The sequence below is a fragment of the Netta rufina genome (assembly GCF_964035555.1).
Source record: "Netta rufina genome assembly, chromosome: 15".
Lineage (NCBI taxonomy): Eukaryota > Metazoa > Chordata > Aves > Anseriformes > Anatidae > Netta > Netta rufina.
The window spans coordinates 17,018,838-17,043,429 of record NC_140138.1 but is presented as its reverse complement, the minus strand read 5'-3'; the positions used below and the strand labels follow the sequence as shown (position 1 = coordinate 17,043,429).

The 24,592-nt window shown below is 59.2% G+C and overlaps 1 protein-coding gene across 1 annotated transcript in view; it reads right to left on the bottom strand.

Annotated features, from left to right (window-relative positions):
• The window catches only part of RAB26 (RAB26, member RAS oncogene family), a gene marked incomplete at its 5' end in the record, with an annotated part of 29,306 nt that extends 6,712 nt beyond the window's left edge, over positions 1-22,594 (bottom strand). The window contains 2 exons of the mRNA XM_084296106.1: positions 19,864-19,974; positions 22,388-22,594. Coding sequence (XP_084152232.1) covers positions 19,864-19,974; positions 22,388-22,594 — 318 coding nt within the window. The remainder of the gene's footprint in view (positions 1-19,863; positions 19,975-22,387) is intronic.
• Positions 22,595-24,592: the final 1,998 nt, after the last annotated feature.

Below are 24,592 nucleotides of genomic sequence, written 5' to 3'. Positions count from 1 at the left end.
GGATGCTGGCGCTCAGCATCACCCGCCAGGACAGCGCTGGCAGGGCTCTGCCTCTGCATTTTGATGTTTTTAATCAGGCCAGAGGTAAGATCTCAGCTCCTGCACAGCCACGCTCCTCCAGCAGCGAGGATGCGGGCGAGGAAGAGAGGAGCGAAGTCAACAAGCGCGCTAAATTTACACCGTCTGCTAAAGCAGGCGCAGGGGAGACGGTCGCAGTTTATAAATACCTTCAAAGGCAGCGATGGAGATGAGGGAGCGGAGTGATTCACGGCCCTGGAAGGGGTAAAAACGGGCAGCCAGCCCACGGCTGGGAGGGGAAGGGGTGTGGGTGGTGCACACTCTTGCACAGGGCGCTGAGAAAACTCCTTGGCAGGGGGCTGCGGGCGCATGGTTCGTGGCAGGGGAATGGAGTGGGTCCGTTGAGGGTGCCAGCGCCACGCGCTGTCTGCAGAGCCGAGGGTGAATGTAAAGGACGTGGAGCAGCCACACTCCACAGACACCGCTCACACCGTGTCAGGGATTTGCAAAACGTTTTGGTGCTGGAATACGGCGCCATCGGCTGCAAAGCCACGGCAGCTCGGGGGAACGCACAAAGTGCAGGAAACCGCGGTGTAACGGCACCCCGGGGGGAACAGGACCCCTCTGCTGGAAAAAAGAGCACAGTGAGCAGAGGGGAGAAGTCCCAGTGCAGACCCTAAAGTCCACCACTGCCAGTGCCCCCCTTGCAGTGACAGACCCCTTGTGAAGCACACGGCGCTGGTCCCACGCTGCTGCCTCATGCCAGTCCAATCCATGCAGGTTCTGCAGGTGCAGGCTTCCTGTTCTGCAAGAGATCTCATTTCCATGCCCTGTTTGCCCTCAGAAATCCCTGGCCAGCCCCGATGGCCCCACACAGGCCGGTACAGCCGAGCCAGAGCTGCCCCCCTGCAGTCAGGGAGCGGGGTCTGGCCCCCAGCCCACCCCTGGCCCACCACCTGCCCAGCGCAGAGGGGATGGGACTGGGAGGAAGGCATCACCCCGCAACAACCACAGCCTCGAGCGAACGGCGAGGGACAGCCAGTCCTCACTAAATATTTCATAGCACAAACCTCGCTGCTGGATGAAAGGCAAACCTCTACTGGCAGCCGGAGCTGGTTTCCTGCGGGCGACAGCTTGCAGCTGCCTGCAGCAGGAGGATCTCGGGGAGCAGGAGCTCGTGGCCAGCTCCCTGCCCCAAGCTGATGCACAAACCGGGGCCAGTTTGCAGCCGACAGCAGTGCCCAGGGCTCAGCTCACCCCAAACACAGAGCAAGCAGGGCACAGCAGCCCCCGGGTGGGAAGGGGGGCTCCGTGCCCCTGTCCTGGTGGTGAGCGATGCCGTGAGCGCAGTGCCAGCAGAGGTGGCAGCCGGGTGACCAGGCACTGCCAGCGGGGACCACGAGGCGTGTGACGAGTGCCACGAGGGCTGAAGCTCCAGCACCGCACCTCGTGCGCTGCCTCCCCTCTGGAGGAGCTTAATTAAAAGCAAAGCTGGCAGCAGCAGGATTCAAACTAATTAGGACTGACCTACATTTTGTGTTGGGGGGGATTCTTAAAATTAATTGCAATCTAGAAGAGCATTGAGGAGTGTGCGCACCCAAGTGCTGCTGGGCCAGGCTGGGGAAAAACCTTGAGTCCCCAGGGTTTCAGCGGGGTCTGGGGCTGGTGCTGGCACAGTGTGACCGTGCTGCAGCCCCCCCAGCTCACCCTACGAGGAGCAATGGGGGGGGCTCAGAGCCATGGCACGGTCCTACACAGTGTGCTCAGGCAGGTGGCCTGAAGGGTCCTGGAGATCATGGGATGTGCCAACAAGGGGACACAAATTCCTGTGCATTTGCAAGCCTTCCCAAGTGCCTGTTTTCAGCCCCTCCAACTTGTAGAGCGTTTATCCACCAGCAAAGCTTGGGCAGCTGAATTTGGAGAAGAAAGGTGGCTCGGGATGCTCCTGCTCATCTGCTGCAGGACCATCGGGTCAATGCGAGCGAAGGAGCACTGCAAGTGAGCACGGGCTGGAAGCAAAACTCAGGTAAAAGAAGAAAAAAAAAAAGCCGAGCAGAAGCAGGACAGGCTGTGTGAAAAAAGGCAACGGCACCACAGGGCAGGGCTGCAGCCAGCACCGCGGGGCGGCTCCAGCAGGTACCCCAGCGGAGGGGCTGCCTGAGCCCACCCCAGCAGCAGGGCTGCCAGCTCCCAGCTTAGGGAGCTACACTTCAATGCCATACTCACAGCCCTCAAAAGGCACAGCTGGGTGTTTTAGCGAACAATAAGCAGCCAAAGACAAAAGCCAACATGTTCCAATGTACCGAAACACAAACCGCGCTGCCGGCCCTGAATGCAAGGAGGAGCCGTGTTGGATTGCTGCGGGTTTGTTCCTCATCTTGCACAGTTTAACATAAAGGAGGTAATACTCACAGCAGGCCCCCCCGCTACGCAGAAGCAGGCAGGGAAGCCGTCCACGCAGCTCAGCTGTGCTGTCGCTCCCTGCTTTCAGGACAGCCGTGCTTACCCGTCCCTTCCACAGGGCTTGGGCGGAGTTAGGAAATGTTTTCTGGTGGGAGTAGCGGTGGAACGCGTGGAGCGCCTTTGTTGGAGGAAACGAGCTGCTTGTAAGCTTAAATACTCCTCGGGATGACAGATAAATAAAGCTGGAACCTTGCAGACGCAGGGGAAATTGAATTTCCAAGTGCAGGTTACTGCAGTTAGGGGCCGCGTTAGCCACGCGCCAGCAGCCCCGCAGCACGGTCCCACCCCGGTGACCGCAGCACAAGCTCTGCCTTTTGGAAGCAGAGAGGAGGGGAGGAAGGCGCCCACTGGCAGAACAAAACCCCGCTGCTCCCCCAAGCCCTGCTGCTCTCGGGACACTTCGTTTGTGGCTGCTGTTTGGGGACATCCCCGGCATGGGAGGGCAGCGGGGCAGGGAAACAAACCCGTGGTGAGCAGTCGCGCACACAGCCCTGTCCTGGCTTGTCCTGCTCTCGGCCTCTGCAGCTTTTCCACACATTAGCTCATTAATTAAAGCCTTAAAGATTAAATTGGATACATGGATTAACTCGCTTCGCAATTAAACCGACAAATCACAAGCTGCTTGCTGAAACCCTCCGACACCAGGGAATAGAAACCAGCCCTGGCTCCCCGGCACCCCGAGGGCTGCCTTGAACGACAGCCCCACCACAGCATCCCCCTCTGAGCACACCCGGGTGGCACGGCACAGCCTGGGCACGGCCACCTGTGGAGGGCTGGGAAGAGAAAACCCCGGGGCATGGGGACCCGGCAGCTCCCCAAGGAGCCCCACACCCCCTCCTTGTGCCAGGGGCTGCGGCTGTGCCCACCCTGCTGCTGGGGGGTCATCCATGGGGGCAGGTCCCCACCACATCGCCATCTCCACATCTAGGCTAGAATAGGAGGAAAAAAAAAACACCACCGAATGTCATTAGTGTGCTCTGAAGGCAGCAGCATCCCACCCGCCTGCGCCCGCGCTAATAAGCGGGAGGGCGAGTTCCTGCGGAAGGGGGAACAATTGCATTAGAGAGCATACATCAAACCCGACCAGCGACGGCCGGGGCACTCGCCGAGTTAATTAGCGGCGGTAATGGCTGAGCTGCGGGCTGCAGGGCTGCCAGGGCCGCCACACGGCCAGGGCTGGGTGCGCTGCCAGGGCTTTGGTGTGCCAGCCGTGGCTGTGTGCGGGGTCCTGCCGGGCTCATGCCGAGGAGAGACCCCAAATCTGCTCTGCAGAGCCCCGAGGAGCCCCTGCCCCGGCTGCTCCCCCCACAGCACGGTGAGCACAAGCATCCCACAGTGTGGCAGGGACGCTGCTGTGACAGGGCCGTAGCAGACAGACAAACACACACCGCCCCTGAGAGCGGCTATGAAAACTGATTAAGGATCGATGTGGAAATCTGCCCAGAGCAGCAGGACACGGCATTCAATTTGCTCATTAAAACCCTGGAGTTTTCCCCCCAACACGCACGTGCCGCTGCCAGCGAGCTGGTGCTGGGTGCTCAGCGCCTCCTCCAGCTACAGTGAGACTCCACGGAGATGGGAGCGTGACACAGGGCTCCCGAAGGCACCGGGAACAGGAGGTGTCAGTGGGCAGGATGGGGGCTCTGTCCCTGAGCATGGCTGTGCCTGAGGCTGCTGTATCATGCCAGGCCTCCAGGAAAAGCTGCCCAGGCATCTTGTTTGGGAAACGGCTCTGACAGAGCTGATTTAAAAAACAAACAAACAAACAAAAAACACCTCCTGTTGTGTCCGATGGGGTAACAAACAAGAAGAGAGCACGAGGCCCATACTGCACAAGGAGCTGCACTTCTGAAATCAAGATCCATTAAGAGAGATAAATTGGAACCAGGAACAAATATTTAAGTTTCAGCAACCGCAAACAGACACCAGAGCAGCACGAGCACTGCTGAGCTCTTATCTCCCCTCGCACAAGCTCTCAGAGCACGCGGTGCCAGGCTGCTGTCCCTGTCCCAGTGTCACAGAGGAGCGCAGGAGCTCGTCCTGTGCGTGCAGCCAACGCTTCCAGCACGTTTTGTCTGGATAGGGAGAGCAAACAGCAAGCCCAGCAGCCCAGAGCTTAGGGATGAGCATTTGAGGAGCCCGTGCCATGCAGCAGAGGAGGCAAAGCAGCCCCACGCTGCACCTGAGCCTGCACAAACCTGCTGGGAAGCAGGGGAGCACGGCAGGATGCAGGCAGCCCTGGCACATCCCCCGGGGAGGCCGGGACACACGGGCAGCCAGCAGGCCCCGCAGCGGTGCCCTCCGCATCGTCCCATAAATCTTCTGCTCAGAGAGCAAGCCCGGCCATTTGTCTGCCAGGACAGGCCGTTAGTCTCCTCGGCAGCACCGTGCGTTTCCGTTCTGCTGCTAAACTTGGAAACTTTTGCCTTTTTTCCCCCCAGGACTTGCACACCCTGTGTGCAGCAGAGCCAGCCTGCCCAGCCCCGCTGCCAAGGTCCTTTCCAAAATGGGACCAGGCCAGCACTCGCTCCCCAGCTGGGCGCGGACCCCACCATCAGCACACGAACACGGCACCTCGCCACGGACACTGCTGGGGCCATCCCTCGCTGCCTGCCACCCCCGAGGGTCACCCCACCGTGTCCCCTCTGCACACCAGGCCCCACAGCACAGGCAGGGCTCAGCACCACCCTACAAGCAGCCCTGGGTGCCGTTTGCGGCCCAAGGCGCAGGAGCCCGACTGCCCGTCTTCCCGAGAGCCACGTTTGCTACATTAAAGCCCAATTAACATCTGCCTGGCTGCCGGCCCTGCAGGAGATAAGAGTCAATCCTCTTTTTAAAGCAGACACACTGGAGAATTAGTGAGTTATCATCTTCTATTCACATCAGTCTGCACATAAAAGGTTTTTCTGGCAAGAAGGAGAGAGCCGTGTCTTAGGGACAGATTAGGGGTAAGAGGATCTGTTTAGGATCATGTATTGTAAAAGCAAGCCCTGCTCTGCTCCTCAGCATCTCCCTCAGGAGCCATGCCTGGCAGAGGTGGCCCCAGGGAAGGAGCAGCCCCAGTTTGGTGCCCATGTTCCCAGAGCTCTCCCTTCTCAGCCTGGGCTGCTCCACTGAACAGGAAACTCTGTGCCTCTCGTTCACACAGGATGGTGGAGGGAATGGCTCGCCAAAAGAGAAATGGAAAGAAGAGATTCAATTATTGCCCTAAAAACATGCAGGAGAAGATCTCCTGCAGAGGTCCCAGAGCCCAGAACTGCTCAGACCCTGCCCAGCCCTGCAGAGACCACCGAGAAGCAGAAGCCTGCAGAATGCTGCAGTGCATCCCAGCGCTGGTGCTGAGGTGCTGGACGGGTCCTGGGAGCCCGCAGAACCCACGGCCACGTCCTCCTCCCACCATGGGCACACTGCGTGGCAGCTCCCCCGTCCCAGCTGCATTACTCAGCCCTTCCGTCTCCTCCACTTTATAAAAGGGGAGAGATTTTTAAAAATATCCATGCTTACTTCTAAACCAGGCAGTCTTGGAAACAAAGGGGGCAGAGATGGCTCACACAGATCCGTGCCAATACTGGGAATAAGAAACGTGGTGCTCAACAAACAGATTTATCTTCATTTTCTCCACCGAGGCCATACCATGCGGCAAAGCAGAACAGGAATCTTTACAGCACATTTATTGTGGTATCAGTTCCCCCATGCAGCGTACGCAGCGCCTGTCAATGCTACAAGAATGAAAAATGGGTCATCAATTAGTGCCGTACAGGGAATTGTTTACTCTGCTCCTGGGGGAAAACAAAACCTTGCATCGGTTTTTATGCCAGAGAAGCCAGTCCCTGTCAGAAACAGTCTGCTTCGTTCGGGGTTTCTGTTACACCAGCTGGGGGGGGGCAGGAGGCAGCAAGAGCCCCGGGATGAGCCCTGTGACCGCCTGCACCTTCCCGGCCTGCTGGCCCCATTGCTTCCACTGCTCCCTCCTGGGAGCCCCCCATGGCCTGTCCTTGGGGCTGGGCCACCCGGACAGCCTCGGGTGCAGCAGATGAGCCGTTCCCCCAAGGCACAGCTCCTCAGTGTCCGGCTCTCTGAAGCTTTCATCACCAATTCCAACCATAAGTGGGAAGCAGGGGGCTGGCCAAGGCCCTGTGAGCACCTGCAGCTGCAGAGCATCCTCCCCGCTCCCCCCAGTGCCGTCCCAGGCGGAGCCCCCAGCACACACAGCTCCCACGGGCACATCTCCGTCCCCTGATCCTGCCCCAGCCCTGTTCCAGCTGGGATCCCAGTCCCAGCACGGCAGCACCCATCTCACACCCAGCCTTTTGCTCAGCCTGCTCTGCCCCTGGTGTGATCTCAGCTCCAGGGACATGACTTTTCCCAGTGCAGGGAACAGGCTTGGGCTGAACGAAGATGCCCCTGAGAAAGGCTCCCAGGCTGTGGCCACCACGACTCACCTGTGCGGCCCGGCGTGCAATTAGCTGTAGCTGTAATTACAGCCAGAGGCACGGCCAGGCGGCAGCCAGGCTTCTTCCTATCGGTGGGCTGGCACCTAAATGGATGGAAACTTGCCTGAAGTTTCAGAAATCGCTTTGCAATCCAATTTAAAAAAAAAAAAAAAATCAGGTCTGAATATCCAGCAGCAAACATCCCAGCAGCATCTGGCAGTAACAGAAGATCTTCTGCAGACAGCACTGCAAACAGCATTATTAAATAGCACTTCTCATCCCTAAAAAAAACAGACCTGACAAACCAATCTGTAGCTCTTGATCGCATCCACGCACAAATGCACACATCCTGCACCTGCAACACCAGGCAGCTCTCGAAAGCTTGTCCTAAGCAGGAACCCTTCGAAGGAAGGATTTAGGGGGGGGGAAAAAAGCAACTAATGTACTATAATCCATGTCTCTGAAGTTCATACAAGTCCATTGAGACACTGGGAACGGCCTGTACCAGCTCTCAGTGCTTCATTAAAGCCCCAGCCCACTTGCTGCATCCTGCAGCTGGGCACATGGAGCAGTGGGGGCTGAATCACGGCGAGTGCCAGCCCCCTCCCCGCAGGGCAAACCCCTCCTCAGCAGCTGGCTGCACCACGGGTACCAGCAGCACCGCAGTGCTCCCGGGCTGTCCGCCCACAGAGCCAGCAGAACCAGCCCAAAACAACCCGGCACAGACCAGGAGATAAACTGACACCGAGATAAATGCTGCCTCTGCCCTGGGCATGCCTCCACCACCGCCGGCGCCGCAGCTCCAAGGTGCTCGCTGATGGCACAGGGAAGAAGTCACAAAGATGCATCCCTGTGAGCGCTAACGCGGAGCACAGCACGCAGCCAAGGCACTGCTGATGGCAGCTCTGGCTTTGATCTTTGAGAAGAGTCTCTGCTCTCCAGCAATAGCTCCAGCTCTTGTGTTTGTCTTGCTGTCAGAGCCCACAATTCGCAAGGACTCAACATCGCAGAAAGCCCCGTGGAGCAGTAGTGCCTGCCCAGCTCGCTCCCACCTGCTCCCAACTGGGACCAGCAGAGCCCTGGAGCATCCCACAGGGGGGGGCCAGGAGGCTCCAGGGGGCCAGAGCCTCGCTGCACAGCCCAGCCCCACACCCACAGCCATGCAGAAACCACAGCCCAACAGAGGTGTTGGTGCAGCACACACCAAGGCGCTGAGCTGTGTCCCTGCCCAGCTGTCCCATCGCCCCCGCTTCACAGCTCTGCAGCCCGAGGCCCCTCGCACACCCTGCGAGTGCAGCCACAGCTCCCGAGCACCCCGGGCGTGCTTCAGACACAGAACTGCGGCTGCCCGAGCACGGGCTGGGAAACGAGCACAAGCTGCAGCCTCTGGCCAGAAGGAAACAGAAAACACAACCGTGCGATGCCGAACAGCGATGTGATCAAAACCAGGCTCCTTCCCCCACCCGGGCATGAGGTGCAGAGCCAGCAGGCTCTCCGCAGCCTCTTCCTCAGGCCTATCTTTGGCATCTCAGAACACCTCGGCAGCAATTAATAGCAATAATGCCGTCTGCCAGGCATGGGCACACAGAGCCGCCCTGGCTATGCTGAGCTGCGCTGCTGCATCTGCACGGGGAGAGGAACGGGCACAGCACCCACAGCCGGCAGCTCCCAGGGTTGGTCCCATCCTTACCCTCGGCTCCTGCTCCCCCTTTGCTGGATTTACCTTTTTTGCTCTGCCAGAACAGTGCCCTGTCAGTGAACCAGTTTTCCTCAAAAGCAGCAGGTGCTGAAACAGCCCAAATCCTGCACCTCCAGCCCCAGCACCGGGGCAGTGCCTGGGGACACCCAGCCAGCCGGGCTGTGCCCCGGGGAACAGGCACCTGCAAACCCTTCACAGAAGTGAACCAAAACCCACACGTTGGCACCGTGGCTTTTTTGCCCTCCCAGGAACAGCCCCTGGGAAGCCCGAGCACAGCTGATGGCTCAGGCTGCAGCTGGGGTCTCTGGGGGGGGTCCTGCACCCGCTGCCCTCCCAGCACAGCAGGTCCCGCGGGTGAGCTGAGCTGTTAGCAGCAATTTGACCTCACGTGTGTAATTATTCAGGAGGGAAAAACACATATGCTGTGCATTGACGCCTGCTCGGGAACAAAGTTATTTTAAGCATTGTCAAGCACTTCTCACATTAATTCACGCACATTAATACGTGCAGCAAGTGAATGCATTTAAGAAAGACCTGCCTGAACTGACACCCTGCAGAAAACGAGTTGAGGTCTGCTGCCGTGACCAGACCTCGTGAAGCCCGGGCCCTACCCTGACGCCAAGGGGTGCCCATGGGGATGTGCCATGGGGATGTCCCGTGGGGACACGCCACTGCCCGCCCTGCTCCCAAGCACTGCAGCAGGGCAGCAATGCCCGGCCCCACTCGGGTCCCAGCACAACATGGCCACATTTCACAGCAAATTGTGCCTGGCACTGGGTGCTGAGCGCTGGGGCACCCTGGCACATCTGGGTTAGCAGGGGGCAAGGAGCAGCCCCCCACCGCGTCCCAGCTCTGTGCAGGAGCAGAGCAGCCACCTGAGCTGCTCCGGGTTGGCTTCAGGCCACGTGTGCCTTGGCACTTGGAGGAGAAAGAGGAGCCCACTCATCTGGAACTTGTGATGCGTGATCTCCCGGGAACGCTTCTCTTCAATCGGCTTTCAGAAGCCATTGACTCACACGAGCCCGAACAAACCCACACCAGAGCCAGAGGCTTGAGATGCCTTCAAAACTGCAAAGCTGCTCCCCCGGCACCTCTCCACCTGCAGACCTTCAATGAGTGCCTGGCTCAGCCCCGGGCACACAGCACAGCACAGCACAGCACAGCACGGCACGGCACAGCAGACTCACCCGCGTCCCTGCCAGCTCAGCAGAGCTGCCAGCCTTCCCCTGAGGCTGGCACCGCTCGGGGCTGCGTGGGCTGGGCAGCACCACTGCCAAAACCCGCGCTCTGCTCTAAAAAGAGATGCTGTGAGTAGCAGCAATCCCTCGGCACTTCCGCCGCGGCGCAGAGCGCAGAGCGAGCGGGGCTGCGTGCGCACCGGGGAGCCCGTGTGAGCTTCTCCAACTTCGGGGCAGGAGGTGAGCGCCTGGCACTCCAGGGCAGGGTAGGATGATGCTGGGCTCCCACAACCATGACCCAGGAGCACCAGGCAGATGGATGGATGGATGGATGGATGGATGGATGGATGGATGGATGGATGGATGGATGCCCTGCCAGAGAGCACCCCAGCACTGCTGACGTACCAGCAGCAGCTCGTTCCCACCACGCAGCCACAGTTCTCAGCCCCTGGCACGATGGCAAGGAAGCAAGCCCTGGCAGCTCAGACCCAACGCTCAGCGTTGCCATCTACGTGGCTGAGCAAGGTCTTTGCCAGCAGGGTCTGCATGCCCCAACGTGGGCCTGGGTACCCCTCGCAGCCTGCCCTGCCTGGGTTTGAGGGGTAAAAGAAGCACGACTAGGTGTTGATTTAAGGTTCAGAGCACAGCCAATGCCAACAACTCTCCCTGGAAGAAGGGGAACCGGGAGCCAAGCTCGGCTGATCCCAATGGCCTGTCAGTATTGGGGTGAGCAGCAGCAGCAGCAGGATGGGTGGCACTGGGTGCAGCACGGGCAGAGTTCCCTGGGAGGAGAACCACCCGGCAGGTACGGACTGAAAAGCAAGCAGCGATCGCTAATAACAAGGCTCGTGCCACAAAATGGTGCGCGTTACACAAGCTCCTCGCTTGGAGCAGCCATCAGAGAGCCCGCTGGCGAGAGGGGAGGGCGGCGGAGCGGTTTCCATAGAGACACCCGCGTAAGCAAAGCTGGAAAAGCAAAAGCCTCCATTTCCCAAATGTGTCACTTGGGCATAGGAACATCGTGGCTTGACAGGAAGGAGGAAAACATCCTGAGAGGCGCTCAGGCACCCGGCCTTAACCGGGGCTCGCGAGGGTCAGGCTCGCTGCGAGTGAACGGCTTCTCAGCATCCAACCCGTGCAGGACCGGGTGCAGAAACGCAGCTGGGCTTGGATTCCGCCCATTTCACAGCTTTTCATTTAACAGCTTTGACTAAATTAAAAATTTAAAAAAAAAAAAAAGCAAAATGAAACACAACCCTGCCAGATGTTCACATCAGGACCAGTTGCATCCTAACAGACGCTGCCAGCCTTGTGACCACTGGAAAAAGGGAAAAAGGGCTTTGCTGCTGCTGAGCCTTGTGTGGGCAGTGTTTCCCTCTGCCCTTGCCCGGACCCACCACCTCTCCAACACTGACATCCCACCAGGGGGAAGCCCCCAGGGCTCCCCATTGTGTTTCTCCTTGTCTTTGGACCACCAAGGACCAGGGCGATGTGCACCACCCCCTAAAGCTGAAGGAGCAGGAGCTCCTGACACGTATTAGTTATGACTGGGGAAAAACATTTTTTCCTATGCAGGCATAAATATGAAATATTTGCTGTTGCTTCTGAGAGGCTCTGCAATCCTTCAAGGTAATGATTTGGTGCTTAGCCAGGATTAAAAATACTTTATGCCCCTGTTAGACAAACAAAGCCACATGAATTACACTGCTGCTCTGGAGATCACTTACGGGGCAAGCACCAGAGCTCCATCCCTCTTGGATGGAGCCGATGGCAGCGCACGGGACAGCACCACGGCTCCGTAACACCCACCCTGTGCCAAACCTGTGCTCCCAGGGCAGGCAGGGACATCCCCACGGTGTCACCAGAGCTGTCCCGGGCAGCAAACCCCACCGGCCCCATTCCCATCTTCCTCCTCAGGGCTCTCTGCCAACGACCGCCCCGAGCCCCCTGCGTCCCTTGCTCCCCCAGGACGACGCCAACACAATATTTAGCTTCCTCGTGGCGAAGGCGCTGCAGGTAAACAAGCGCTTGATCTTTAAATTCCCCATTACCATAGAAACCAGCGACCCCCCCACCGCCAGCCAAGGACGAGTGGACAATTGCTCAGCCACGCAACGCGCTGCCAGCTCCTTCCCTCCACTAACATGGCTCCGACGCTCTTGGATTTTTATTATTTATTTTATTTTGAGCCAAAGGGAGACGATCGCTCGCGGGCACAGCCTGTTCCGAGCCGCGGAGGATAACAAACACCAGGCACGGGCTGAGCACAGCCCTTCCGACCGTGGCAGGGCCATGTCTAACTTCACGGCTCGTACCCGACTCCCAGGTGAGAGGACATCAGGAACCCTTGCCTTGGTGCTGGGCAGGACCCAACGCTCGACCACCCACGTACATTTTCCAAACCCAGTCCCTCCTTGGGGCAGGGGCTGAGTTCTGGAGTCAAGCTGCTCTGGGCACAGCCTCGGCACCCACCACAGCCCCCGGGGGTGGCAGTAATGCCCCAGCACCCTGCCCAGTGCCCACTGCAGCCGAAATGAAGCCCCTGCCCCCCCCGAGCACAGACCCAGCACCGGCAGCTGCAACCCTGAGGGGAGAGGCAGGACCCAGGCGAGCTCCGCTGCGCCCCGCTCTCCCCGAGGAGTATTTATTTAGAAACGTGCTGAAGCCTCCTGGGGGCAAATAATTAATCAGCGGTACCGAGTGAGTCAGCAGCTCAGGGGAGAGGCAGCGGGGGCTCACACGTGCAGGTTTCAGGGCTGCAGCCCACGTTATCCTTGCAGTGCTCGGTGCGGGACAGGGGCTGAGCACAGACCCCACTGCCTGGGGCAGCACCAGCACCCAGGTTTCTGCTCCCAGCAGCTCAGCACCGTGCCCACGGCCTGGACACCGTGCCCTGAGTGGGGACCTGCAGGGCTGAGTGAGGTGAGCACCGTGGGGCAGGGATGTCCCCAAGCCCCTGTAATGGGGCCAGCACTGCGGGACGGACACCCCGAGCCCTGCCTCCCACAGGCCTGGCTGCCCTCCTGCTGCTTTCAAAGAAAAACCCAGTTCTGCACAGCTGAGCTCAGTATTTTATCACCAATGAAAGATGAAAGCGAACTTAAGCCAAAATTATTCCATTAAATATTCAAACCGTTTAGACTCGCTCTGGCCCCACTGACACGCGTTAGTGGCCGTGCCACGCTCCATCACAGGCCCCAGCCCTGTGAGCAGACCTAGCACAGATCCCGGCTCTGTACCCAGCACCATCGATGCTCCAGCCCTGCTCAGAGCCCCTCACCCCCCAAACACGGGGGCCAATTTCACACTGTGCCCCCCAGAGGGCCGCAGACCCCGCAGCGGGCTGGCAGGGCACTGCTCTGCATTCCCCCTCCAAAGCAAACCCGCAGCACTGCTGTCGGCTGAGATGGGTGCAAGATTTCACAGCTGGATCGGGCACCCAGTCTGTTCTGGGCTGCAGGAGAGCCCCTCGTGTGCTGAGATCAGGGCAGGCACCCTCACAGCACCGCACAAACTCTTTCAGAGTCATCTTAAACAGGCTCTGGGTCTCCAGGCCACTCCAGATGCTCATTTAAAGAGCGACTCGAGCACTTTTCTGCTTTGAAGACATTAATCTTACTTTTTTTTTTTTGCCTTCCCCAAGGCAGGAATTGAGTCTGGTGTCCACTGGGATTACTGACAGCACGCGGGTATCTGCGCTTCACCAGTGTGCTGCAGGATCAGAGCACGCTGAGGAGGTTTATTATTTTTCAAATGCAAGAGCCAAAGAAACATGAATAAAATACTAGCAGATGTGAGAAGAGGGTGCAGCCCGCCACGGGCTCTGCTCTCAGCATCTCTTGGCAACTGAGCCCCTGCATGCAAATGACAGGCTTCATGTGATCAGGAGCAGACTGCACGGCTGTGTCCCTCTGCAAGGGAAGGGAGCAGCAGCTGAAAGCAAAGCAGGGCTCGGCTGCACGGAAAAAAGGCTTTCTGCTCCCCAGAGAGCCTGTCCAGGGAGCGGGGAGCAGGAGCCAGCAGCAGCTGTTGTCCTAGGAACCAGACACTAAGTAAATCAATAAAATAAAGGTGGGCTCCCATGAACAGACCAAGCCCTGCAGGCACAAGCCCTGCAGGCCCCAGCTCACCTGGATTTGGGCAGCACCCGGTCCCTACGGCCCCAGCATCACATCTGCCCCCCGAAACCCAGCAGACGGGGTGGGAAGCACCACAGGAGAGCTGCTCTGGGCAAACACAGCTCGGCTTTCCTTACAGCAACAAATGTAAAAGTAGAAAATCAGCTACTGGCTCCTATTAAAATTCATGCAGTGATAAGAAATGCGGAACCAGCCAATTTCAGACGAAGAGCTGCAGGAGAAGCGCGCCCGGCACAGACGTGGGGTCCCTCCCCAGCACGGCACCGCCACCAGGAGGGCACCAAGCACCCGGCCTGGGTGACACCGAGGTGCCCTTCTCAGGGCAAGGCCACCCTGCAGGGACACCCAGGGGCTGAGGATGTCCCCTCTGTCCTTGCACTCCTGCCCACAGACCCCTTGGACCAACGGAGCCCACCCCTCATCCCCCACACAGGGCCACCCCGCGTGGCAAAGCTTACACGTGGAAGAGACCCAATGCCCAGCACCCTGCTCCTCTGACATTCAGGACTGGTTTTGCATTGAAAGACATGCAGGAATTAATTTATTTCCATTCCTTTCTTCTGGCCTGAGCGGATCCCCTCCCACCTTTTCCAGACTGATCCATCTGGAAATTAGCCCTGCTACGCTCGGTGCCAACCGCAGAGATAGAAGCCAGCCCTCGGCTCACAAGCAGCTCTGGGTCACACCAGCCCCTCACCAGGAGGCACGAGGACAAGAACCACTCCCAGCACCACCGAGCATCATCCCCAGGACCTGGGCACCTTCCCCCGTGCAGAGTCCCGACCAGCTCGGGGCTGCTCACCCACCTGCCTGCTCCCTCCCTCCGCATTCACAGGGAGACCGAGGGCCGGGCTGGCCACTCCGAGACCGGGGCCAGCTTTGTTTTGCACACCCAGCCTCCCCAGAACAAGGCTCCCTGCCTCTCCTGCCACGCCGAGCTCCCTGCCACCAGCCAGGCAGCCGGCGTCTGCTGTTTGCCGACGGCAGGTGCGCACACACGCCGCGAGAAACAACCAGAGATGCAACGAAGCTCTTCTGCAAAAACCCAAATTGTGCACCGCTGGTTCCGCCTCCAGAGCGGCGCAGGGCTGGATATAATCAAGAGTCCTTACAGCTCAGGGTCACCGGTGACAGCTTGTGTTATTTACCGTGCCCAGCAACTGTTCCAGCGGGCAGATTAACGGCGGCACGGCCAAGGCTGGAGCAAAGAGCGCTCCCTGCGCGGGCGCACCCGTGTACGGGGGACGCTGTGGGTCTCCCACGGAGCAGCAACATGCAGAAATATCTCCTGTGCCAGCGGGTGCCCGCTGCTGAAAGCCAGAGCCCAGTCTTCAGAGGAATACTCTCTGTGCACTGCTGCCTGCTCAGGAAAGCCCCAGGTTGTGCTGAAGCACGAGGCCGTGGCACCAGGTCAGCTCCCTGCTCCTCCTGCAGAAGCAAAAGGGGCTGTGTGCCCGCAGGATGCTTGTTTGCTCCTCTGCGTGGGGCAGCAGGAGGGGTGACACCACCACATACCTCAGGGAAAGGAAGAACAGCAAAGCTCTCCCTTACAGCCTCGCCTGGCTGATGGGCACAGAAACCGTCTCCCCAGCTAACGCAGAGAAACTCATTAGCACCTCTTTCCACAGAAAAGGCTCAACTTTAATTTTTCCCTTCGTATTCTTCTCCCTTCAGGCCCAATTAGTGCAAAACCCTTCACTCACCTGGCTCAGCACAGCTCGGGACCAAGCAGGGGCAGCAAGTGCCGGGGCAGAGCGCAGCCCGGGGGCAGGGGGCAGGCTGCCCCCACACTGCTTTCTCTGGCAAAACCCTCCAAGTGAGCTGCTACCAGACACAAGTATTTGTTGTGCAGCTTCAATTTCTGCCAAGGTTTCTGCCGCATTCCCAAAATGACAGCAAAACGTAGCTCCTCCAGCACTACCAGGAAAATTGGGATTCACACCTCTGACTTACAGAGCGGCTCGCTTCCAGGAGCCCTTTTTCTCCCTGAAATTCCTAAAACACAAAGTGAGAAAAGGGCAGGCTCTGAGCGAGAGGAGCCACAGAGCTGGCACCTGGGGGCTTTGGGGCCCATGGGGGTTTTGAGGGTGCAGCAAAGTCCTGGGTGGTTTCAGCTGGGGACAGCTGTGGGGGGTTCCCTGGGGAGCTGACACGGCACCTGGGGAGGATGAGGAGGGAGACCAGTCCTTGGCACAGCCCTGGCAGCACAGCCATGGCTCACGGGAGGGAATAATTGAGCATCCCATTGTTTAGCAAAGGCTGGAAACCCCAAGGCTGAAGCTGTTGGAGGCAGAGGTGTTTGTTTACCCCGGGTGCATTTCCCAGCCCACATGCTGAAGGGAGGAGCTGCAAGCAGGCGGTAGTGGGATGGGAACACCGGGGGGGTCACAGCTGCCCTGGGGAGCCAGAGCCCCTGCACGGACCTGCAGACACACCAAAACCCCATGGAGGAAACATCAGCTTGTGCAGGGGTTCCTTCTGCAGGGCAAAGAGGCCGGGGAGCCCCAAGCTCCATTTGGGGTGGGAAGGGGGCAGAGAAGCTGGGATGGAAGAAATGACAACAAAAGGCAGAGATCTTGGCTCTGCCCCATCTCCACCACGTATGGCAGCAGTCGCAGCCTGGCTCTGACCCCAGCAGCTCCCACTGCTGCCCAAACCCTGTGCCACATCCTGGCACCACACAGCACCCGGCACTGCCTGGCCAAAGGAGAGGGCTGGCTGGCTCCCGACGGGCTGAAAATACTCCCAGAATAAAACTGATTTGAACAGGATGGGAAGCCAGAGGACTGGGAATCTCCAAAACTAGAAGCTAATAGGTACCATTTTGATGCATTTTTTCCCTAATACCAACATCTCTGTTTCCCTAGCATATTTGGAAAATGAAACACTAATGTTTAGATCAACATCCTTTTTTTGTTTAAGAGACAATTATAAACAAACCACAAAATGTGAGAGGTTCTCTGTAACATAAAACAGTAGGAGGGAAAAAACCTAGGGGGCCATTAGGAATTGTAAAGCCCGATTAATTTTAAATGGATTTCTCCTCGCTCACATTTGCTCGGGCCGACACCATCCATCAGCCAGAGCTCGGTGCGCACCTAACGCCCGGACACCCTCGGCTGTCAGCAGCTGTCCTCGAGCCCTTCGGGTGCCCAGGAGATTGGGGTGTGACCAAGCAGGCACCGGGCACCCCACAGGGACCAGCCAGCCTCGGAGAGGAGCAGGGACTGTCCCAGAACCGACGGCAGGAGCAGGGCAGCCGCATCCCCACGACATCTCCAGGCAGCTCCCCCGAGCCGCCTGCCCCAGCCGAGCAAGGACGTGCGTGAGCAGGAGCCCAGCTGCTGCCTGCTGCGGCCTTGGGGAGCTCTCACTGCCTCCAGCACGGCTCCGTGACTGCCATGAGCCCTGAGGAACCGTGGCTGTGCCCTCAGGGGAGCTCAGCACCTCCCGACACGGGCTGGGACCAGCAGCCACAACCCCACGGCTCATTGGCACAAGTGGGCTCCATGGCTCCAACCAGAAAACCCAGCTCCTAATTCTGGGATTTCAGAGAAAAGGAGATGCGATGTGACAGCTTTGTGATTAGAAAGACAAAAATTAAAAACAAAATGTGCTCTTGCAGCAGAAGCCTCCGGTGTTATCACCCCAGAGCTTCATCTGCATTGTAATGCAAACCGCGAGGGGGGCACAATTACGCAGTGCTTGCAAACAGGATTATCTTGATAGGAACGGAGATATGTAATCAAAAAACTATTTCCATGTCTCCAAAAAAGTGAGTATCTCACAAAGATGGTAATAATGAATTTTAGGCCATAAACACGATCTTCCTCACTGTATAATCTGCCCGTTTCAAACCCATGTACGTCTAGCAGCTCTATTACAGAAGTAAATTAACCCTAATTTGATTGCTTCTCGGTAGCAGTCATTTCAGCACTCTAATCAATAAGTCACAAGATTTTAAGACTGCCCTTGGTATCAATCACTGCGATCAGTAATAAAATGCTTTTCCTTTTAAGAACACCTGAAATACGGTGTAATTACCTCTGGATAAAATTATGGACTCCAATTCACCAACTCTACTGAGCCACCGCGGCTCAGCCAGCCGTAACCCGCAGCGCTGCCCTGCGCCCAGCACTGGTTTGCAGGGAAAGCATCATTTTATTTCTGAAAGGCTTTCCGAGCATCGCCTCATCACTTTACCTTGTCACCGTGCTCCCAAGTTATTGTTCGCACCGGCAAAATAGCGAGTGACAAGAGGCACCAATCTCACAGAAATCCTCCAAGAAAGGGAGCTCTGAGATACTGCTGAGCAGAGTCCGGAGGGAAAGATCTGGAGGCGTGAGGAGGACAGCGGGCACTGCCCTTGGGATGAGCTGGAAAGCCCCCACTCACACCGGGGTGCAGAGGCCACGCAGACAGGGTTACACCTCTGCCTGGGGTCACAGGCACGGCAGTGCCCCACACTTTGCTCTGCACTCAGGACAAGATCCGTGTAAATCCTGAAATGCTGCCTGCTGAGGAAAGGCAGTCGGGAGGACGTGGCACAACCCCGGCACACAGCATCGCCACCAGCACCCCACCGCACCTCCCAGCACCGCTGTGGTGTGGAGACGGAGCCAAAGCCACGGCACAGTGGCACGGGCAGCCCCTGCTGCCACAGGAGCGAGCAGCCTGGGGACGTCTGTGGCACTGACCAAGAAGCCCTCAGGCGTGGCTGCTCCCACACAACACCACCCATCCCACACTGCCGCAGAGGAGAGGGCAGGGGCTGGGAAGCAGCATGAAGCATCCCAGGGGGTCATGGCACAGCCTCAGCTCCCGGCCACTCCGTGTGGCTGCAGCCCATTAATCTCCCTTCGGGCTGGCCAGGTTTACGTGCCTGTTCCCAGGTCCCTCGTCACACAGAACTCCCCCAGCAGAGAGCGCAGCCTGTCCCGGCACGGCAGAGACTCTCAGCACAGCTCCCTCCTCAGAGGAGGCTTCAGCTCCAGCTGGGTGCCTGGGGGCTGCAAGCTTGTGCTTTCGGGGGAAGCAAATGGTTGGGGAAACGGCAGCAAGGCACAGGCACCAGGCATCAACCAGGGCACCCAAAGGAGGCACTAGGAAAAACTGCCTCGGTTATGGAACAGCCCAGCAGCACACCTGCTCCAAAACTTTCCCTTGCACAGATCTCCCTCTGAGCCATCTCTCCTCCCTCTCACTGCGCACATCTTCCCCAGCCCAGCCAGCTCTGGGATGTTCCCACGTGGCAAAGGATGCTCTGTGCAAGCAAGGGCACTGCCTTCATGGTCTGAGCCCTAACTCCCCCTTTCATACAACCAGAAAAGAGATGAGCTGCCTCCCCTTCTGCCTCCCCTTCTGCCTCCCCTTCTGCCTCCCTGCCCACCCAGCAGCTTCCCGCTGGTCTTGCCAGTGCCACACGGCTCTGGTGTGTCACCCTCGGTGCTCCTGATGGCCACCTGGCACCAGCAGCGAGGTGCCCCCATCACCACCACCAAAACCCTCACAGAGCACCAAGATCCTGCACTGCGCCCCGTGTCAGCACCCCAAAGGTTTGCTCTGGGGACATCGTTTTCTGTCAGCTTGGTTTTGGTTTATAATTGCTTTTAAAACAATCAAACTGATTTGGGGAAATATTTTAGCTGGGCAGATGTTCAGGCCCAAACAGTTATTCTCACACAAATTGTCCCCAGGGCACGGCAGCGCCGAGCAGAGGACGCGCTCCCCGTCCTTGTGCAGAGCCGTAATTAAAACGCCGCTGAGCTGCTGCAGTCATCAGATGGCTCCCGAGCCCGACGCAGCCCGAGGTGCCCTGCCTGCCGCTGACACGGGCCTCGGCACCAGGAGTTTTAAGCAGCTGGAGCAAGGTTTTGGTGTCCCTCTGCAAGGACGGTCGCTAACCTGGCAGATCCCAGCTGCTGCTGACTTACCCTGAAGTCGATCCCCACGGTGGAAATGAAGCTGCCCGCCAGGAAGGCGCCGTCTTTGAAGCGCACCAGCAGGCAGGTTTTGCCGACCCCCGAGTCGCCCACCAGCATAACCTGCGAGGGAGGAAGGGAGGAGCGGGTTAGGCACCATTTCCAGCCCCTCCACAGCCATTTCCCAGCTCCATCCCAAAAGCCACATCCCGGGGGCAAGCAGCAGATCCTCATTCCTGATGGGGAGCCCCAGCCAAAAGTCACAGCCCAGAACCCAGGGGGAGGGCAGGGAGCTGCAGCCAGTGCGGTGCACCAGCAGCAAGCCCCTGCACAGCGGCATCACTTGTGTTCCCTGCGCTGTGCACATCCCTGAGCACTGGCACAACTCAGGACACCTTCCCCCAACCAGTATTGAGCAGACTTCCCACGGGGAATCACCCTGTAAAACCCAAAGGGGCTGTGTGTGGGAAAGCCAGGCTGCGCCCCACAGCTGCAGGGCCCCATTCTGCCCCACAGCCCTGCAGAACTCCCCCACACGGGGCTGGGGGGGGGCCCAGAGCACCTATGTCCCACTATGAGCTCTTTGTCCAGGATCAGCACAGCCCCAAGGCCACCCCCGATCCTCAGCAACACCGAGGGAGCAGCTCCCAGTGCTGCCTGTCCCCCCAGTGCCTGCCCTGCCACGGGAAACCAAGGCAAGACAGAAAATGCTCCCTAACACAGCCCCAGTCCCGAGCCCTCTGCCCTCCGTGGGTGCCGACCCCATCCCTCGGGGCAGGCTGACAGCTTCTCACCGCAGAGAAACCCTGGGGCTGCACAAACCAAGCTGCATTCGCAGCTTCTGCACCTGCTCCCTTCGGCACGGCTTCGCGCGCCCGTGGCACGGTTCCATCTCCCTGAGCCCGACTGCCATTATCCTTTCAGAAGTCGTTAGCCCATGAATGAATTTAAATGGTTTTAACTCAGGCGCTGCCCTGGGTCAAACCAAGCCCACGCAGCAGCCAGCAGCAGCAGCAGCCACTGCCATGGACTCCGCAGGTGTAGCCCATTTGGGGGCTCGGTTTTGGCTCCCTCCCCGCAGCGCACGGCCCCAAGGGCAGGGAGCCCTGCAGCAGGTGTCCTGTGGGATCCCCACACACAGCCCCACTCCGAGCTCTGGTGCAAGGTCAGGGAAACCAAGACATGTATGTACGTGAGTCCAAACAATGGTGGGGAAAAAGTCGTTTTTTTAGTCCAAAATAGTGGTGCTGATATTTAGTTAAACGTTCCAGATACCTGCCTTGGAGCAGAGGCACCCCTAAAGCACACTGCTCCCTGCTCAGCACCGTTTGAGCCTCACACAGGGACCTGCAGCCAGGCTCCTGCCAAGGGCTTGGCCATCAGGATCCGGCCCCGTGCCGTGCTGTGGGCTGTTTGTCTGTGGCAGAGCTCAGGAGAGGGATAAGGGAAAGTTTATTGCATTGGGCTTTCACCAAATACAACGTGGTCTGTCAAGTGTTTGAGAAGCACCCAGACCAATACCAGAGGGATTTGCTACTGGTGCCTTTGGGTTCCTTTGAGACCCCAGCCAGGGCTGGTGAGAGGCGAGCTCAGGGCCAGCATGGATGCAGAAGGGCTCCATTTCAGAGACGCTGTTGAACTGTTACTGCAGCTGTACCACAGACCACCTGCCTACCAAACCAGCCAAATCCACTTCTCAAACACCCATCACCGCCTACTCCACATCCCAAATCTTAACACGCCGTGGCCATGCGGATGGCCCCAGGCAGCGAGCTCTCTGGCACAGCGTGCCAAGGCTTGGACCGTGCCATAGCAAACACTGTCTTCCTCGCAGCTTAATCCCCCACGCTCGGTTATGAAGATCTGTGCTAGAAATGCAGTCAGATGGGTTGCACTGAATTACAGCCTCAGCCAAAATTGGTAAGAGAGCTCCAAGATGGGCTTGCATCAGGTCGTGTGATGGAGGGGGGGTGCAGATACATTTGATCTGCGAGTTGCCAGAATCTCAAGCAGCAAGAAGAAGCCATCTGAGCCCTTAAAAGAAAGCATAAGCTGGAGACATTTCAACGGCAGCCAGCGCAGATTCGATGCGATTCAAGGAATACCGTCAGCCCGGCTCATAACCTGCTTTTTTTTAACGTTGTTAGAGAGGAAGCAGAAGGGTACAGTCGCTAAGCCGAGCCAAAAGCCTTTTAGCACCACTTGCAAAAGTTCAGCAGCAGCCGCGGTGCGGAGGGATGCGCTCGCAGCTCGTCGTGCCGAATCCCGGGCGCCCCGGGGCTGGGGGGGGGGGAGCGCCTCCGAGGCACCCTGCGGGGCCGAGAAAAAGGACGAGAAGGGGAAAACGGCGGCCCCGGAGGAGCGGAGGCTCGGAGAGGGGCTCGGAGCGGGCTCCCCCCACCCTCTCCATCCCCGGGGAACTTCTCGGGCACGCACGGCGCTGCCCCGGCCGCTCCGCTCCGCGCCCTCCGGTCTCTCCCCGAGCCCCCCCAAGGCTGTCCCCGCCCGGCTGCGCCCCCCCCGACCCCCCCCGCACCTTGAAGGCGAGGTCGTAGAACTCCCCGCTGCTGCTCAGCGAGGGCCGCCCGGGCGCAGCGCCGCCGTTGCGGGGCAGCTCGGGGGCGGGCGCGGGGCTCCGGGGGGGGGCGGCGGCGGCGCGGCCGGGCCCCTGGGCGGCGGGGGGCAGCGCGGCCGAGGGCGCGGCGCCGCCGCCCTTGCTCCGAGCCGCTTTCTTCCGCGACATGCCGCGGCCGGGCGCTGAGGGCGCGGGGCTGTGCCACCGCCGCCGCTCAGCCGCCTCCCCGGCCCGGCACGGCTCGGCACGGCACGGCCCGGCCCGGCCCGGCACGGCCCCGCTGCCAATGGCAGCGCCGCGGGGGCGGCGGCGGGGGCCGGGCCCGCTTCGCTCCGCACCCGCTCGCTCCGCCCCGGCCGCGCTCCGCGGGGCGCCCGCGGCCGCGCTCCGGTGCGCGCAGAGCCGAGCCGAGCCGTGCAGAGCCGTGCCGAGCCCTGCTGTGCTGAGCCGAGCCGTGCCAGGCTGTGCAGAGCCGTGTAAAGCCGTGCAAAACCGTGCCGAGCCCTGCTGTGCCGAGCACGAGCCGTGCCGAGCCGTGCCGGGCCGGGGAGCGGCGGCAGCAGCCCCCCGTGGGGACCGGCGCTGGGGCAGCGCAGCGAGCCCCGAGCCGTGCCCGGTGCCCCCGAGCCGTGCCCGGTGCCCCCCGCGATGCACAGCGGGGGCTGAGGGCGGCCCCCCGGCAGGGCAGGGCTGGGGGCAGCTCCCCAGCATCCCCCCCCCGTCCCTCAGCAGGCGCAGAGCCGGCCGCAGGGGCTGGCACAGCACGGCCCGGGGGGCGCACGGGGCGCAGGGGGCTGAGGCACGTGCTGGCGGGAGCTGCTGCTACTGGGGGGGGAACTTGCATTGTCCCCAGTCTGTCTCAGCAACTGGTTTCAGCGAGCAACACTTTGCATCTTTCTTTCTGACTGCAAATGAAGTGTCACCTGAGGCAATTGCAACGCTCTCAACTGAAATAAATGTCTTTAGCTATGTGACATATTTCCAGTGGCGCGGTCTTATCCTTCCTGGAAAAGGAGGCTTGAGCAGTCATATCGAAGCAAGAGTGGAAAATAAATCTCTCTGGTGAGAAGCCAGGCAGGCACACAATGAAGATGTAAATAAGTAACAGCGCTTGCACAAGACCAGGAGGAGCTGATGGCCAAAACAAAGGGGCTCGGGCAGGCTGGGAAAGCTGGAACCAAAGCCAGAGTCCAGATGCCCACCACGGTGATGCCAAGATGTTGCTCGTGCTGTGGCCAGGATGAGCTTTTCCCTTTGCTTCCACAGGCGTGGGCACAGGAGCAGAGCTGCACAGATGGATGAGGGTACCCCCATCCCCCAAGGCTCCTCTCCTCCCCTCCTGGGCACACAACACCTGCCCCTGATGACATTTCCATGTCTGTGCCGGAATAGCTCTGTCAGGGGCATTTAAACCTGATGTTAATCCATCTCCCAGTGGGGGAGAAGCAGAGAGCAGAGCTCTGGCTGCTTCCCCCATGGACGAGGGAGACAAGCTGGGGTCAGGAGCTCTTGTGCCTGGGTTCTGGGCAAGATCCCACTTCTCCCCCACTGAGCTTTGTGCACGGCTGGAGGAGCTCTGGGCTCCCACACACAGGACCAGAGAAAAAGCTTTCACAGCAGAGGCTTATCCACCTCATCTCGCTTTCTTCCTCCTGATGATCCATCTGGGAGATGGAAGACCTGACTTGTCAGAGCAGACTTGATGCCAAGGTTTTGCTCTATAATCTGATTTTCCAGGACAGCTGCAGTCAATAGAGGCCGAGGCCTTGGAGCAAAGTGCAATGCTGGAGCCATCTATGGGTCTGTCGGATTTTTAGCGTGTCCCTGTGCAGTGACAAAGCTGGCACGGAGCACTTCCCTGCCTGGGAAAGGGGGCGTGCAGCCCCCAGCACCCTCGGGGCAGCCTCCCAGGAGACCAGCGCTGCTGACGCACGAGGACTTTGCTTTTCCCCCGCTCTCAGCCACAGCTGATGGTGATGGAAATCTTGAAGAGCCTCGTGCTCACGAGCAAACAAAGCCAGCTGCTTATCACCGCCGCATCAGAGCAACACTGTACGAGGATGGCCCCTTATCAAGGGCGGCAGCAGGGAAGCGTGCTGCTTGCTGCTGCCCTTATCAAAGGTCGCGTGCTGCAGAGCTGCCAGCGGGGCTGATCCCACTGCCCCC